Source organism: Dromiciops gliroides, chromosome 1, assembly GCF_019393635.1.
Source record: "Dromiciops gliroides isolate mDroGli1 chromosome 1, mDroGli1.pri, whole genome shotgun sequence".
Taxonomy (NCBI): domain Eukaryota; kingdom Metazoa; phylum Chordata; class Mammalia; order Microbiotheria; family Microbiotheriidae; genus Dromiciops; species Dromiciops gliroides.
The window spans coordinates 709,158,579-709,175,977 of record NC_057861.1 but is presented as its reverse complement, the minus strand read 5'-3'; the positions used below and the strand labels follow the sequence as shown (position 1 = coordinate 709,175,977).

General features: G+C 38.6%; 1 protein-coding gene across 1 annotated transcript in view; it reads left to right on the top strand.

Annotated features, from left to right (window-relative positions):
• The window catches only part of SLC6A11 (solute carrier family 6 member 11), a 174,580-nt gene that overhangs the window by 12,846 nt on the left and 144,335 nt on the right, over positions 1-17,399 (top strand). Inside the window, exon 4 of the mRNA XM_043963677.1 lies at positions 6,747-6,837. Coding sequence (XP_043819612.1) covers positions 6,747-6,837 — 91 coding nt within the window. The remainder of the gene's footprint in view (positions 1-6,746; positions 6,838-17,399) is intronic.

Here is a 17,399-nt window from a genome sequence, read left to right as displayed (position 1 = left end):
TTCTAATACTGGAAGATGAAATTCATTTTCAGACCTCCTGACAGAAGTAGTACTTAGGGTGAATCTTGAAGAAATTAGGGGAATCTAAGAGTCAGAGTTTGTAAGAGAGAACATTCCAGGTATTGAGGACTACCCATGAAAAAACATAGGGAGGAGAAATAGTACATCAATAGTAATGTAAAGTTTGCCAGTATGGAGTGCATGGAGGAGAATGATGGGTTAAATTGTTTTAAACCATCCAGGTTGTAAAGAGCTTTAAATACAAAATAAAGGACTTCATGTTTGATTCTAGAGGGAATAGGGAGTCACTGAAATTTATTGAGAAGGGAGGTGACATGATCATATCTGAGCTTTAGCAAAATTACTTTGGCCCTAGCAGAGAAGGTGGAATGGAGAGGGGAACAACTTGAGGCAGGGAGTGCAATTGGAAATCAATTGCAATAGTCCAGGCAAGACATGGAGAAAGCTTGAACTGAGGTGGTTGATGTGGCAGTGGAGAGAGGAAGAAGTTTGTAAGATATGTTACACAAAATATCTACAACTAGTTGGATATGTGGGATGAGTGTGGGGGAAGAACTGGGGATGACACTGAAAGTGCAAATTTAGGGACTGGAATGAAGGTAATGCCACTGACAGTAACTGAGAAGTTTGGAAGAGGGAGTTTTGAGTTCTGTTTTGAACATGTCAAGGAGATAGTTGGAAGGGAGGCCATGGTTGGATAGGATCTGGAAATCATTTGCATAAAAAAGACAATTGAATCCATGGGAACCATTGAGATGAATGTAGAGAGAAAAGAGGAGTGGGATTGAGTTGATGATGATCCAGGAATATAGACTGAAAAGGAATAGCCAGAGAAGTGAGAGAGACAGAGGCAGAGACAGAAAGAGAGAGACAGAGAGAGAATAAAAGAGGAAGAGAGACAGAGACAGAGGCAGAGAGAGACACATTGACAGAGAGACATAGAAAGAGAGAGCGACAAAGAGAAACAGAGAGAAGAAAAGAGGAAGAAAGATAAAGGGAGAGACAAAGACAAAGAGAGAGAAAAAGAGGGAGAGATGGGGGAGAGAGAGAGTGTTTGTGTGTGTGTGTGTGTGTGTGTGTGTGTGTGTGTGTGTGTGAGAGAGAGAGAGAGAGAGAGAGAGAGAGAGAGAGAGAGAGAGAGAAGCAGAATCCCAAAAAGACAGAGGAGGGAATACCCAAGAAGAGATCACTTATGACTTTGCAGATAACAGTTTCAGCTGAATAAGTTAGAAATGGGGAAGTGGAGGAGGGGCCATTTTATCCAACCAGACATTGCTCATGATGGGTACTGTCCAAAAGACCACGAGGAAGTTTATGAAGGATAGCTTGCTCACTATCATCTGTTGTTGATGGTGAGGAAGTTGGAAATCTTTCTGAAGAACTCAATGAGATCCTCCAGATCAAGTCAACATATACCTTAATTACTCAATGACTTTAGTGCAATGATGAGCACAGAATAGGATAAAAATATGTTGGGGAAATATGGTTCAAGGTTAGGAAATAAAAGAGGAAGAAAATAAGGGGAAAAAACATTTGTTAAGTACCTACTAGAGTAGGTATAGATGCCAGGCATTGTGCTCGGTGATTTATAAATATTATCTCATTTGATCCTCACAAAAAGTCTGGGAGATATGGGTTAATAGTCTTATTCCCACTTCATGGTGGAGGAAACTAAGGCAGACAGAGGTTAAATTACTTTCCTCAGGTACATAGCTAGTAAGTACCTGAGGCCTTATTTGAAATCATATCTTCCTGACTTCAGGGCAGTGAGATGGTGTAGTCGATACAATGCCAGGCCTGTTTAGGAAGTCTCGGCTTTGTGAGTTCAAATCTGGTCTCAGACACTTGCTAGCTGTGTGACCATGGGCAAGTCACTTAACCCTGTTTGCCTCAGTTTCCTCATCTGTAAAATAAGCTGAAGAAGAAAATCGCAAACCACTCTGTATCTTTGCCAAGAAAACCCTGGGGGCAGCTAGGTGGCACAGTGGATAAATCTCCCTGAATTCATGAGAATCTGAGTTCAAATCCCGACTCAGACACCTGACACTTACTAGCTGTGTGACCCTGGGCAAGTCACTTAACCCCAATTGCCCTGCCCCCCCCAAAAAGAAAACCCTAAATGAGATCATGAAGAGTTGGGCATGACTGAAAAATGACTGAACAACAACAACAAATTCCTGATTCCAGGCCCGACATTGTATCCATCTAGGTACCAGGCCAAAAACTTGTTGACTATATAAACATGGTGCCTCTATATATTATGAATATGTTCTTGGAGAAAATATATTTACCTTAAGTACTTTCAAATGCTTCATCTCCACCCTCCCATGTCTAATACCTTGTGTGCAATACAGCTGAGGATGGGGGCAGGGAATGAATAGCCTCCTGAGGTGAGTTTCTTCCAGCTCTAAGATCCTCTATTTTGAGTGTTATCTTTCTAGAGGACCTGTGGAGAACTTATGGGAGAACATAGGCATGACTCTGAAATATGGGCAGAAATGAATGGCTTGTGACCTATTGCACTGGAAGAAATAATCACACCAATGAGATCGTAGGTCCATTTGAAATCATTTAAGCGTGCATTCCATTTTTCAAAATAGTTGAATGGGGGGCAGCTAGGTGGCAGAGTGGATAAAGCACCAGCCCTGGATTCATGAGGACCTGAGTTCAAATCCAACCTTAGACACTTGACACTTACTAGCTGTGTGACCCTGAGCAAATCACTTAATCCTCACAAAAAAAAAAATAGTTGAATGGTGGACATGGTGAAAGCTGAACACCATGCCAAAAAAGAGAAACTGATTGTCTTAGATAGGATGGATAATGGGGAAAATAACTTTGTTACAGATATGGAAGTCATTCCCAAATCAGTTATCTTTGTAAAATTGCACCATTAAGTTGCTAGAAAGATAAAAAGAGAAACATTTATTAAGGACAAACTAATTCCAGGCACTGTGCTAAGCACCAGAACAAAGCAAAGCTAGCACTAAATTAGAAGAAAAGATTGAGATGAGAAACCGGAGGGCAGGTACAAGTTTCATCTGGCTTATAAAAGCTATTCAAAACACACAATGAGAAATTCCTCAAGAAAAATAGATCAGTTTGTACCATCCCAGTTTCCTTTGGAAGTTTACCTGAGGCAAAGCAATTACCTGGAAGAAGAGGACAAAAACAAGTTTTGCAGACAGCTTGATGCCAAATCTAATTAAGCCTGGTTGTCCTGTTGAAAATGCTACCTCTGTATTTGGAGTTTGAACATCTCAGTATCTTATCTGCTGTAAAGAAGTGTAAATGGTACTAAATAAGGCAGGACAAGTAGAGCAGCTCCACAAAGTTGTTTGCTCCTGTTGCAGAAGATGTTGAGTGAAGAGATGTCTCTAAAGATGATAGGCCCTTCAGTGGCTCCTGATCAGAGATGATGTTGTATTGAGTGTACCAAGCCCAGGAACACTATAGAACCTCCTATATAAGACCCCCAAGCACTCTCAAGCAGAGACTCAGCCTTGTCTGTATGTCATGGATGTCCTGGGCAGTCTGATGAAGAAGCCCGTGGATCCCTTCTCAGAGTATTATTTTTAAATGTGTAAAAGGAAATTCATAGGACTGCAAAAGAAACCAATCATATTCAAATAATTATCAAATATTAAAAAAAATCAAATTCAATTACTCCCAGGCTAATAACCCCTACTTTAATGAGTTCATGCTAACAATCCACACAAGAAAAGTGGATGAAGGGGCAGCTAGGTGGTACAGTGGATAAAACACCAGTCCTGGAGTCAGGAGGACCTGAATTCAAATCTCACCTCAAACATTTACTACCTGTATTATTCTGGGTAAGTCACTTAACCCTGATTTCCTCTAAAAAAAGTGGATGAAAATAGTAACTACCCAACTGAATTTGTATGTCTTCGGCAGACACTACAAATGGACAATGGAGCTGAATCCAGAATTTAGCAGAAAAGAGAGGGCTGGATGACACTTGGGAAATTGTATAGTATTTTTAATGAACCCAAAGTCCTCACTCTTTTTGGAGGTACTGCAGTACAATCAAAAGAGCGATGGGTTTGGAGTCAGAGAAGCTGAATTCGATTTCTTACTTGACACTCCCTGTGTAACATTAAACAACTCAACAACTCACTATCTTGTCTGGACATAACTTTCCTCATGTATAAGGGGGAGGAAGGAGTCTGCGCTAGATTATCTTTCCTGCTCTAAATCTATGTCTTCAGAATTCTATAATGAGATGATCTCTCAGATTTCTTCCAGCAATAAATCTTCAGTTTTGTAATGTTGGCTGATGGATAGTTGAGTCTCTGGACTTGGAAGACCTGAGTTTGCATATTGGTTCTTCTATTGACTAGCTGTGTGTCCTTGGGAAAGTCACTTAACCTCAATGAGATTCAGTCACCTCACCTACAAAGTACATCCGTGGATTCAAATTTAGTATTTTTCTCACTACATTATGCAGTTCAGCGACATGGATACCTCTTCTCTCCTTAATCCTAATTCTAAGCAGACCCATCGCTGACTGGGACAATCACTGCTTAGAGTCCACATGCTTTCCTGGACAGCTTTATACTTTATATTTTATTGTTCATCCCCAAAAAGAGAAAAAGACCTATCTGTACAAAAACATTTATAGCAGCTGATTCTGTGGTGGCTAAGAATTGGAAATCAAAGGAATGCCTCTCAATTGGGGAATGGCTAAACAAGCTGTGGTATATGATGGTGATGAAATATTATTGTGTTATAAGAAATAACAAGCAGGCTGATTTCAGAAAGGCCTGGAAAGACTTGTATAAACTGATTTATAGTGAAGTGAGCAGAACCAAGAGAACATTGCATGAAGGGGCGGCAATTGTTTGCTGAAGAACCGTGAATGACTTAACTATTCTCAGTAATACAATGATCCAAGACAATCCCAAAAGACAAATGTTGAAGCATACTATCCACCTCCAAAGAAAGAGCTGATATTGATTGAACACAGACTGAAGCATGCTATTTTCCCACTTTTTTCATTTTTTTCTTTTATTCAAGTTTTCTTATGCAAAATGATTAATATGGTAATTTTAAAAACATAATTGTACATGTAAAACCAATATCTGCTTACCACCTCAGGGTGGGCGATGGGGAGGGAAGGAAGGAGGGATAAAAATTGGAAATCAAAACTTTAAATAAAAATGTTTATTGTTTTAAAAATATTTTATTGTTCAGTCATTTCAGTTACACCTGACCCCATCTGGAGTTTTCTTGGCAAAAGTACTGGAATGGTTTGATATTTCCTTCTCTAGCTCATTTTGCAACTGAGGAAACTAAGGCAAACAGGGTTAAATGACTTGCCCAGGGTCACACAGCTAGCAAATGTCTGAGACCAGATTTGAATTTATGAAGATGAGTCTTTCTGATTCCAAGCCAAGTAGAGGATGATGAGGAAAATCTTTGCAACTAAAGTAATCAGAAAAGGCTTTTCATAGGAGATGACACATGAGTTAAGTCTTGAAGGAAGCCAGGATTCTAAAAGGGTGCACTAAAGAAGCACTGCTGGCCTTGGGAATATCCTAGGAGATGGAGTTCAGTTTGGGAAACAGCAAATAGGCTAGCTCAGCCGGAATGGGGTATGTGTAAAAGGGAGTAATGTGCAATAATCCTAGAAAAGTTGGCTTGTGCCAAGTTGTGAAAGATTTGAATTGCCAAGCTGCTACATGGCAAGGCTGAGCTGCAAACTCAAATAGAAGGTTCTCTGGCCCTAAAGCCATTGTTCTTGATATTATATCACGCTGTTCCCCAGGCATATCAGCCTGTGTTCCTCCTATCTCAGCTCATCTTGAAGAATCATTTGGGAAGTGGTGAAGTGGATATAATGCAAAACTTGTAGTCAGGAAGGCCAAGTTATTTACTAGTTGGTGACTCTGGACTCTATGCCTCAGTTTCCTCATCTCTAAAAGTAAAGATAATTAATAATATCACCTGCCTCACAGGGTTGTTGTAAGGATCAAATGAACTAATATATGTCAATGGGCTTTACAAACCATAAAGTGTTGTATAAATGTTTTTCTTGTTGAGTCTTTTGAGTTGTTTCTGACTCTTTGTGATCCCATTTGGGGTTTTCTTAGCAGAGATACTGGAGTGGTTTGCCATTTCCTTCTCCAGCTCATTTTACAGATGAGGAAACTGAAGCAAACAGGGTTAAATGATTTGTCCAGGGTCACACAGCTAATAAGTGTTTGAGACCAGATTTAAACTTATGGAGATGGGTTTTCCTGATTCCAAGCCCAGTGCTTGATCCACTGTACCACATAGCTGCAACCTTTTAATTCTTCTTCTTCTTCTTCTTCTTCTTTTTCTTCTTCTTCTTCTTCTTCTTCTTCTTCATCTCTTGTACTACCTCCTATACAAGTTGTTTTTCTAGTCTCCTTCTTGAACTCACGTGATTTCTCTTAAATATATGCCCTGATTTATTTATTTACTTGGACCATTTTATTTCTGTCTTGCATCCCCAGTCCTAGCATAGTACCTGGAAATTAGTAGGAGCTTAAATAGATTATTAAATTGAATTGAATTCAGTTAAACAGAATGACACAGTCTCCTTTGTAGTCAGGTTGATTAGAGTGAGGAGGCTGGTCAAATGGTCCCACTTTCTCCCTGCCCCTCCTCCCCTACCCTGGTGCATCCCCCTCACTGAAGGTGAGATGCTTTATGGGATCACTGTTTGGTTTCCATTGCAGATCACTGCGTGGAGTTCCAGAAGCTGAATATGAGTAACTGCAGCCAGCTGTCCCTCCAGAATGCCACCTCACCCGTCATGGAATTTTGGGAGTAAGTGTGACTCCCTTCCTCCCTTTCACCCCAAGAATGTTTCATTTCAACATGTTTTGAAAATCGGGGAGCCAGCTTAGCTGGACATATGGAGCTCATAGGAGCCCCACAGCTTCTTCTGGGCTTCAGGGCCAAATACTCTTCTTTCCAGAGAAAAGCACTGGTTTCATGTTTATACAGTTTTATCTGGAAGCCCAAGGTCTCAGATGTTTGGTTTCTTCTTACTCGTTGATAACTAGTATCATTGGATGTTAAACCTAGTATTTGCCTTTAATAGAAAACAGAGTATTTAAAACATGCTAATTGATGCATATATTTATCCTCTCAAAGAGTCAAAAATGGAAACCCAGATTTGGAGAGAGAAGATCTGGGTTCGAATCTTGGATCAGTGGCTCACTGTGAGACCTTGAATAAGTCACATTACTTACTTGACACTTAGTTTTCCCCATCTGAAAAATATGATGGCTGGGCTAGATGACTTTCAGGATCTTTTCTGGTTCTAAAACCCTTTGTACAAGTACCTGTAGAGAAGACTGAGGAGAGACATACTTGTATTTCATGCAGAAGACAGCATAGCCCAATTCAATCCAATCTACTTGTATCAAGTGTTTATTACACACAATAATAATGATATTAGTTAGTATTTCTATATGGTTTAAGGTTTATAAAGTGCTTCATGTATGCAATCTCATTTTGTCCTCACAACAAGCCTTTGTGGTAAATTCTATTGTTATCTCCATTTTACATATAAGAAAACTGAGGATCTCAGAGATTAAGTGACTTGTCTAGTGTCACATAGCTAGTATCTGAAGTAGGATTTGAACAAAGTTCTTGACTCCTAATCCAGTGCTCTATCCATAATGCTACCTAGCTGCCTCTAACAAGGCCCTGTGGTAGAGATACAAAAGGATATATAGACAAAAATCTGGTTTTCATCCCTAAGAAGTGTCCATTCTGGGGTTATGTTTTGATCTTATAGGCAGTTAGGTGAGACAGTTGCTAGAGTGCTGAACATCAGGAAGACCTGAGTCCAAATCCTGCCTCAGACTTTTATCTGACCCAGGTCAAATCATTTAACCTGTCTGCATCTATTTCATCCTCTGTAATATGGGTATAATAATAGCACCTCCTCCCCAGACTGATGGTGAGTATAAAAGGAAATAATATTAGTAAATCCTTTTTCAAATCTTAAAGGGCTATAGAAATGTTAACAATTATTCTTTCTATTTGTTATTGTTATCAACATCATCATTATCCCAAAGGTTATACAAGAACCAATAGGTGATAGTGTACAAAGAGGCAGGTTTCAGCTGAAGATAAGCAAAGATTTTATAACAAGAGCTGCCAGGAAAAAAAGAAAGAAAAAAAGAGGGCAGCTAGCTGGCACAGTGGATAAAGCACCGGCCCTGGATTCAGGAGGACCTGAGTTCAAATCCAGGCCCAGACACTTGACACTCACTAGCTGTGTGACCCTAGGGAAGTCACTTAACCCTTATTGCCCCGCCAAAAAACAACAACAAACAAACAACAACAAACAAGAGGGGTAGTGAGTGCCTGTCACTGGAGATATTCAAACAGAGGCAAGATAAACACCTTGTTAGGGCTACCTCACCCCCTAAATCACTCCTGGCCCTTTGTCTGGATGTCTCCTGAGTGCTTTTCATCTAATAACTACTATTATATGTATATGTGTATTTTTCTTTCCCCTCCAAATAAAATAATACATAGGGAACTTTGCAATACAAAAATGAGCTATCATAAACTCCTCAGAGACAGAGATTGTGTCTTGCTGCTTCTCTATATCCCCAGAGCCAAGCTCAGTGTACTTCAGGTTCTTAAGAAATGTTTGAATTGAATCCACTGCTCTGACAGAGATCCAGAGACAGCAAAGTGTAGTGTGTGACAGCTACTAAATTCACAGTAGAAAGAATGGGGCTTTAATTCTTGCTTTTCCACTCAATACAAATGTGACTTTGGGCAACTCATTTAACCTGCCTGGGCATCCAATGTCTCATAATCTCTGATCTGATGAATCCTCAGTGCTTGAAAGACTGGGCCTCTGAGGTCCCCTCTAATCATCCACACTGATTACCTTGTGAGTACAGTTGACAGTAGATTGCTTGTGGGCAGGAAGCTAGGATTTAGTTCTTCCTCTTATGACTTTCACCAAAATAGCTGAAGAGTGATCATGAATGAATGAGGTGGCATTCATTAAGCATTAGTGTGTACCAGGCACTTTGACAAATTCTGGGGATAAAAATGCAAGCAAGCAAGGCAGTCCCTGCCCACAAGGAGCTTATACTCCAGTGGGGGAAGACAACATATAAAGGGGAGTGAAGAGGGATGGCAACACAGGCATGGCAGATGGTTTGGAAATGACTGAGAAGTGATGTGGAAGCCTGATTCCAGAAATGACAAGGTGAAATCTCACCTTTCTGTCCCAGGCAAGGGGAAGAGTCTAATGGCAAGGGGATGGAGAAGATGAGGAGGAATGTGGTTTTAAATGACCAGGAAACTGGAAAAGCTCATTTCTATAGCACAAGATGATTTAGAAGTGCTTTACTCAGGTCCTCAGCATAAACTTAAAATAAAATATACAGATAGATTGTATCAGATCATACAAAACTATCAGCTACACGATGGCAATGGCCATCTTTCTCCCAGCTTCTGGTATAGTTCTCAGTATACAGTTGATGCTAAATGTTTGCTCAATCTAATTGTATTGAGGGGCATGAATAAAGATTATAAAGGAGCTAATAGGGTGACTCCAAGGTGGGGTGGAAACAAGTCATGAACTCTAGCTTGTATTTTATAAACTAATGGAAGTGGAATATATTGAGAGGGGGTCATTGTATATATGTGAATTTATGAATAGGGAGCAGTTTGGAGCACACAACACCATCAACTTTAGCTCCATCCACAAATGGAGTGTTTGTCAATGTGGATTGAAAAAGAACACCAGGTATTAAAAAGGAACTAGCAGGAGCATACCCCTATGATCTGAGATGTCTTCTAGTCCAAACCACTCTTCAGGGCAGGAATTCCCTCTATAACATCCAAGACAGATCTTTTGCTTATCTTACCTCTAGCTTAAATAATCTTGATGATGGAATATCCACAACCTTACGAGGCTGTCATTCTATTGTTGAGCAGCTCAATTTATTACAAAGTCATATCTTATGGTCAGTCCATCGCTCAACCAAGAAGTATTTATTGAGTGCCTGCTGTGTACCAGAAACTGTGATAGGCACTGGAGACATAGAGCCTAGCTTCTTAGACTGTGGGTCTCCTCATATGGGGTTGCATAACTGAATGTGGGAGCCACAAAAGTTTGGCAACAATAAAAAGTTATGGATATCTATTTTATATACCTGTATACTCAGAGCCATGTAAACATTTCTAAGGCAAAAAAAGGTTGCTAATGGGAAAAATTGAAGAAGCCCACACATAGAAGGAAAGATTAAATAATTCTTGCCTTCAAAGAGCTTACATTTTATTGGGAGAGACAATGTATGCATACATGAGAATGTATATCCTGGAAGATTATGAATATAGAAAACTCCATATATTGTCAGATTTTTTTTAACTTGGCAGTTAGTTTTTCTGAACTTTCTCCTCTTTTTGATTCTTTATTATAAGCAGTGTTCTCTAGTAGGAAGATGGAGAGAGATCAATCGGAAAATATAAATGATTTAAAAATAAGATAGTAATAAAATTTATTTTAAAAGATAAGTGCTTATTGACTATAACTATATGCATCTAATTCAAATAACTTTGTAAATCTTGGCATGACCCTTTCATCATCTTCAAACATTAGGGTTTGGATTGGATGCCTGACCTGGTCCTTTTGCTATCCATTATTTTAATGATCTGCCTCTTCAAAAACCAGCCTGTTCTGCTAATTCTCAGTTCACATATTACTGAAGCTTAGTTTGAAGAATCTTAAACATAACTTTGCTGTTGTGTGAAATGAGTGCAATTATTTGGTAATTTGAACATTCTTTGACATTGTAATTCTTTAGGATTGGGGCATAAACTGATCTTTCCCAATCTAGTGACCACTGTTGAGTTTTCCAAATTTGCTGGCATACTGAGTATAGCACTTTAACAGCATCATCTTTTAGAATTTTAAAGAGCTCGTCTGGAATTCTATCAACTGAAGTAGCCTTATTGTTAGCAAAACTATCCAAGGCCCACTTGACTTCATTCTCCTAGATGCCTGGACCTTGATAAGGAACTATATCATTGTTGTTATAGGTGCTATTTAGAGCTTTCTTTCATAGTTTTATGTATTTTTCCACCTCTTCTTAATCTATTCTACTTCTGGTAAGGCCCTAGAATTTTTGTCCCAATTAAGGCCCAATTTTGCATGAAACATTCCCTTGATATCTCTAATTTTCTTGAAAAGATTTTTGTTTTTCCTATTCTTTTTTTCTATTTCTTTACTTTGCTCATTTAAAAAAAATCTTCTTGGTTCTCCTTGTTACTCTCTAAAAGTCTGTATTCAATTGGGTGTATCTTTCCCTTTCTCTTTTCCTTTTTCCCTTTCCTTCTTTCCTCAGTTATTTGTAAAGCCTCATCAGACAGCAATTTTTCTTCCTTGCTCTTCTTTTTCTTTGGAATGTGTTTTGCTACTGCCTCCTGTATAATAGTGAGAACCTCTGTGGAAGGTCTTCAGGAATTCTATTTACCAAATCAAATCCCTTAGATCTATTGCTCACCTCCATTTTAGATGCATAAGGGGTGTTATTTAGGTCATAACTATATGATCTGATCATTGCCCCTACTTTCTCTAATTTAAATCTGAATTTGGAAATAATAAGCTCATGATCTAAGTCACAGTCAGTGCTAGGGTCTTATTTTACTTTTTTTTTTTTTTTTGCGGGGCAATGGGGGTTAAGTGACTTGCCCAGGGTCACACAGCTAGTAAGTGTCAAGTGTCTGAGGCCAGATTTGAACTCAGGTACTCCTGAATCCAGGGCTGGTGCTTTATCCACTGCGCCACCGAGCCGCCCCCTAGGGTCTTATTTTAACTGAATGTATAGAGCTTCTCTACCTTTGGCTGCAAAGTATAGAATTAATTTGATTTTGATAGTGGCCATCTGGTGATGTAGAGTCACCTTTTTTTAGTTGTTTAAAAGGAGTGTTTGCTATGACCAGTAAGTTATCTTGACAAAACTCTATTAGTCTCTGCTTTGCTTCATTTTGCATTGCAAGGTCAAACTTGCCTGTTGTTCCAATTTACTTTTGTTTTCCTACTTGAGCATTCCCATTTCCTCTGGTGAAATAGTCATCTTTTTTGTTGTTTCTAGAAGATGTAAGTCTTCGTAGAACTGATCAACTTTGACCTCTTCAGCATTAGTGGTTGGAACATAGACTTGTATTACTCTAAAGTTGAATGGTTTGCCTTGGATTCATAGAGGTATCATTCAGTCATCTTTTGGAGATTATACTCCCATAGTGCTTTTCTTACCCTTTTATTGACTATAAGGGCTACTTCATTTCTTCTAAGGGAATCTTGCATACAGTAGAATAAGTAATGATCATCTGAATTAAATTCACTCATTTTCATTTAAGTTCACTTACACTCAAGATGTCCATGTTTAATCTTTCCATCTCTTGGTCGACCATATCCAACTTACTTTGGTTCATAGATCTTACATTCCAGGCTCCTATGAAATATTGATTTTTAAAGCATCAGACTTTCCTTTCATAACTTGACACATCTATAGTTTTGCTTCCTTTTGGCTTTGACCCAGCCACTTCATTAGTACTGGAACTCCTTGTCACTATCCTCTCCTCTTCCTCAGTAGTATGTTGGACACCTTCTCACATGAGGGGTTCATCCTTTGGTACCATATTTTTTAACCTTTAGTACTGTCTATGGGGTTTTGTTGGCAAAGATATTGGAGTAGTTTACTATTGCCTTTTCCAGTAAATTTGCCAGAACTCTCCACTGTGACTTGTCCATCTTGGGTAGCCCTCCATGGTATATCTCATAGTTTCATTGAGCTACACAAGTCTCTCTGCTATGACAAGGCAGTAATCCAGGAGGAGTAAAATTTGTGTGTGTGTGAATACTTAAGATGCATGCAAAATAAACAAGGTAATTTGGTAAGGGAAGACTGGTAACTGGAGGTCAGAAAATACTTCATGAAGAAGGTAGCTCTTGAGTTTGGTCTTGCAGGAAAATAGTTAGAGATGTAGGGAAGAGGAGGGAACGTATTCCAGCAATGGAGGAATAGCCGTGCAAAAATGTGGAGATGGAGTCTTACCTCCTATAACTTTTACCCATTGTTCCTGGGTAAGAAGTTCCTCCCTAAAGCTATGAAACCTTTCTGTTCCTTTTTCCATGTAGCAGCCTCTCCAATCTTTGAAAAACAATGAGAAAATCAATCCTATGCCTTCTCTTCCATCTGTTTTCATGTCACAGGGATCTCTAATTCTTCAGCATTGCTGGTTGTTCTTTGCTATTTAGGAATCATAGGGATAATAGATAGACAAGTGGAAGGGAACTCAAACCATGTAGTCCAACCCCTTCATTTTACAGATGAGGCTGAGGAAGTTAATTGACTTTCCCAAAGCCACTTTGGTAATAAACATGAGAAATGAGATTTGAACACATTTCTTCTGATACCTGAACCTTTACATTTTATTATTGTGCAGGGAGAATCTCTTCCAGGTCTTACACTATAAAAGTTCTCTTCCCTCTAGAAACCATGCCTGATTTTCCCCCAATACATTAAAGGTTACTCATTTGTTCACTTCTCTTACCCTAGTAGAGGTCCCAGCAGCTAGATTACTCACCTCCCCTACCCCTTTTCCAGCCCAAATGTTCCTTGATGATCTTCCCTCATAGAGGCTGGGTGGAAACAGAACTCTTTGAAGGGGTAAAAGCTAACTGATGGCCTCTTAGCATCCTAAAATTAATGCAATACCCCTTTGCATTTAAAGGGAATAAAAAATTGGTTAGAACTGCAGGCACTTGGAATTTATGATAATAAATAATAAGATGAGAACTCGATCTAGATTTATCGTTGCCCAACGGAAGGTAAAAAGGGATTGTTCAGGTAATGAGTGATATAAAAAAGGCCACAGGTGTCATGTCCTTTAACAGCATCAGCTTACATTACAATGTGTTCCCAACTATTACAGCCAGTCTCAAAATCAGTATCTTGTTTCCCTAGAGAAGGATCACAGTATTTATTTTCAGAGTACATGTATTCAAAAATTTGAATTTTTTACAAGATGGTATGGGTCTTTCCCTGAGTTGTTCAGTCACTGAAGATTTCCTTTTCTGGTGTGATTTCATTGATGCATTTGTTTCATTTGTTTTCTTAGTGAAAAAACAAACAAGCAAACACTAAACTTGGCTTTAAACTTACAGTTGCATGAATGTGAAGGAATCATTGGACTTGATCTCAGCTAGAATCGCACCTTCTAGGTGCAGCTAAGTGGTACAGTGAATAAAGCACCGGCCCTGGATTCAGGAGGAGCTGAGTTCAAATCCGGCCTCAGACACTTGACACTTACTAGCTGTGTGACCCTGGGCAAGTCACTTAACCCTCGTTGCCCCCACAAAAATAAACAAACAAATAAATGAATGAATGAATAAGCAAACTAATGAATGAATGAATGATTAAAATAAAAACTAAAATTCCACCTTTTGCAAAAAGCTTTTCCCAGCCTTTCTTAATCTTCGTGCCTTCCCTCTGGGACTATGCCCAATTTATCCTCCATGTATCTACTTTATACATAGTATTTTGCATGTTTCCCCTTTTATCCCCACTTGACTGTGAGCTTTTTGAGAGTAGGGACCGTCTTTTTCTCTTTATTTGAATCCCTGGTGCTTAGCACAGTGCTTGGCACACGCTTGCTACTTAATAAACATGAATTGACTTGATGACCTCTATGAGTTTCACTTTCTTCATTTGAGTACTTGTACTGCCCACCTGAAAAGATTGATGGGAGAATGAAATGTAAAAGTTTATATGAAGCAAGTACAGAATCTGGAGCAGAACAAATAGTAGCTAAGGCAAATGTTACAAAATGTGTCACCCTATCATTTTTTAAGATGGATACTACCCCCTAAGGGTTGAGACGCTGGGCCGGGTCAAGGCTGCTACTGAAGATGCCACCTTGTGGAAAAGAGGATAAAAGCAAACTGGGAGGATTTTAGGTAGAGCAAGAGGAAGCCGACTATTTAGTAACTCTTATTTTAATTAATGTTTCTTGATATTAAATGCTAAGATCTCTTTCTTGAAGTCCTGTTTCAAGTATGTTCCATACATTCCAAATTCAGAACCCTGAGACAAAGCATAAAACTCAATACCCCAGTTATGGCTCTGTAGGAAAACTATGTAACTGTGAATTATTATTATTATTATTATTATTATTATTATTATTATTATTATTGACAGCTTTTGATTGTAAAATCCCCAAAGGCAGGGACAGCTCTGTGTCTGTGTGTGTGTTTAATTCTCTCCTCATTGAGCCAATTGTAGTATTTCATGCAAATTATCACTTAATGCTTTGAAGAAGGAAGAAATCTGTACAGAGTCTAAGAAAATTTAGTCACTTTTCTTCCTAACAATTATAATGTTTCATAAATGAATTTTAAAAGTAGACATTTCTTGCCTCCACTAAAGTCTTCCTATGATGCTTCACTTTGGTGAGTTCTCAATCCTGGATTCTTAAAGCTTCTTCCAGAAGACCATATGCTTTGTCAACTCTTAAACTTGGGCTTCCATAAAAAGCCAAGCTGAGGATTTTATATCATTGGATCAGACTTCACGACTATCACCTGAGGAAGAGTCTGGCTAATTCAAAGAAGTTCATCACTAGAGCCAAATGGGGACACTTAGAGGGTGAATGACTTTACCATGATCACATAGCTGAGAGTGGAGACAGAACTTGAATCCAGGTCTCCTGACTCTGGTTAGAGTATATGTTATGCTCTATATTGATATTTTCATTCATTTTTCAGTTATGTCTTCCTTTTGTGACCCCAGTTTGGATTTTCTTTTCAAAGATACTGCAGTGGTTTGCCACTTCCTTCTCCAGATCATTTTATAGATGAAGAACTGAGGCAAACAAGGTTAAGTGACTTGCTCATGGTTACACAGCTAGTAAGTGCCTGAGGACAGATTTGAACTCATGAAGATGAGTCTTCTTGATTCCAAACTCAGTGTTTAATCCACTGTACCACCTGGCTGCCCCTGTATTGTGATATCATCTGTGAAATCTCTAAGTAACACAAATGCCTTTGTTAATACTGATTTTATAATGCAGTAGGGGAACCTGTGACCTTTTGAATAGTGACGTCAGTTTCTGGAACTCCTTTTCTATAAGGTTGCTTGTGGAGACATTCCTGACAGTGCCTCAGTAATACAATGGATCTCTGATCTAATCCATTTGGAAGTTCCTTTCAACAATTCAGATTACAAGCCATTCATTACTGCCATCCTGAATAACTCACCTGGGTCCTTCCCTCAGTTTGATTCACAGACTATCCATTATGCTGATGTCATCTCTCATATTCTCTTGACATTATGAAGATAGCAACTGATCATGTGGATCATGATCAACTCACTTTTTTCTTTGATTATATTTTTACACTATTTCCTTTTTTATAATTCTTACTTTATAATGTAATTTAGGCTGTTTGTGTCCACCATAAACCTCCATTGCTCTCCAAGAAATACTCAATTTAAATTCTCCAGAGACTCTAGAGTAACATGACTCCCATCCAGACAATAATAATGAAAAGATGTTGGTAATAAAAAAGATGGATCTCTGTTTCAGGGAGAAAGTTGAAGTCACTAGAAGAACTTTGAAATTTCCAAAAGACAATTCATGCTCCTTTCTTCTTTTTCAGTTTTTACTCAACTCATTTTTCAACTGAAGTGCCTTTCCAAGTTACACAAACTTATCTATAAGCTCAATAGGCTGTCTATCCTACTATATGTCACAGACTACACAACATACATTTTTATCCACTTGTTTTTTCTTACATGGATAGTTAGTTCAACCCCTTTTGAGTGATTATAGCTCTCATTTAAGATGCTCTACAATGTTCCAAAAGAGCACAAATTCATTCAGATATAGTAGCATCTGGAGTATCTAAACATGTATTTGGGGTCCCTCATTTACTTGGATTTTGTATGGGATCTTTTCTATAATGGTGGTAAATAAGTTTGGGGGAAAAAAAACTACTTTTAGGTCTCATTTGTTTTTAACGTCCAAAGGCTTATTGAACAAGACTGTGTACGTTATACATATATCTTACAAGAAATCGTGGATAATTTTGGCAGATTCTTCAGAAACAGCTTGATGGAGAATTTTTAAGATAACATTTTGCTCTACCAAATTAATTGCTTTTTTATTGTGGTCACCAAACAATAAACAAAATGGAATCAGTCAACAATCAACAGGCATTTATTGAGCTCTCACTATTGTCCAAGCACTTTGCTAATCCCTGGAGATATAAAGAAAGGAAAAAAATAGTATTTTCTGTGTCTTTCAGATAATTGTGTGATGGTAGACTTGTGGTCTACTATGGA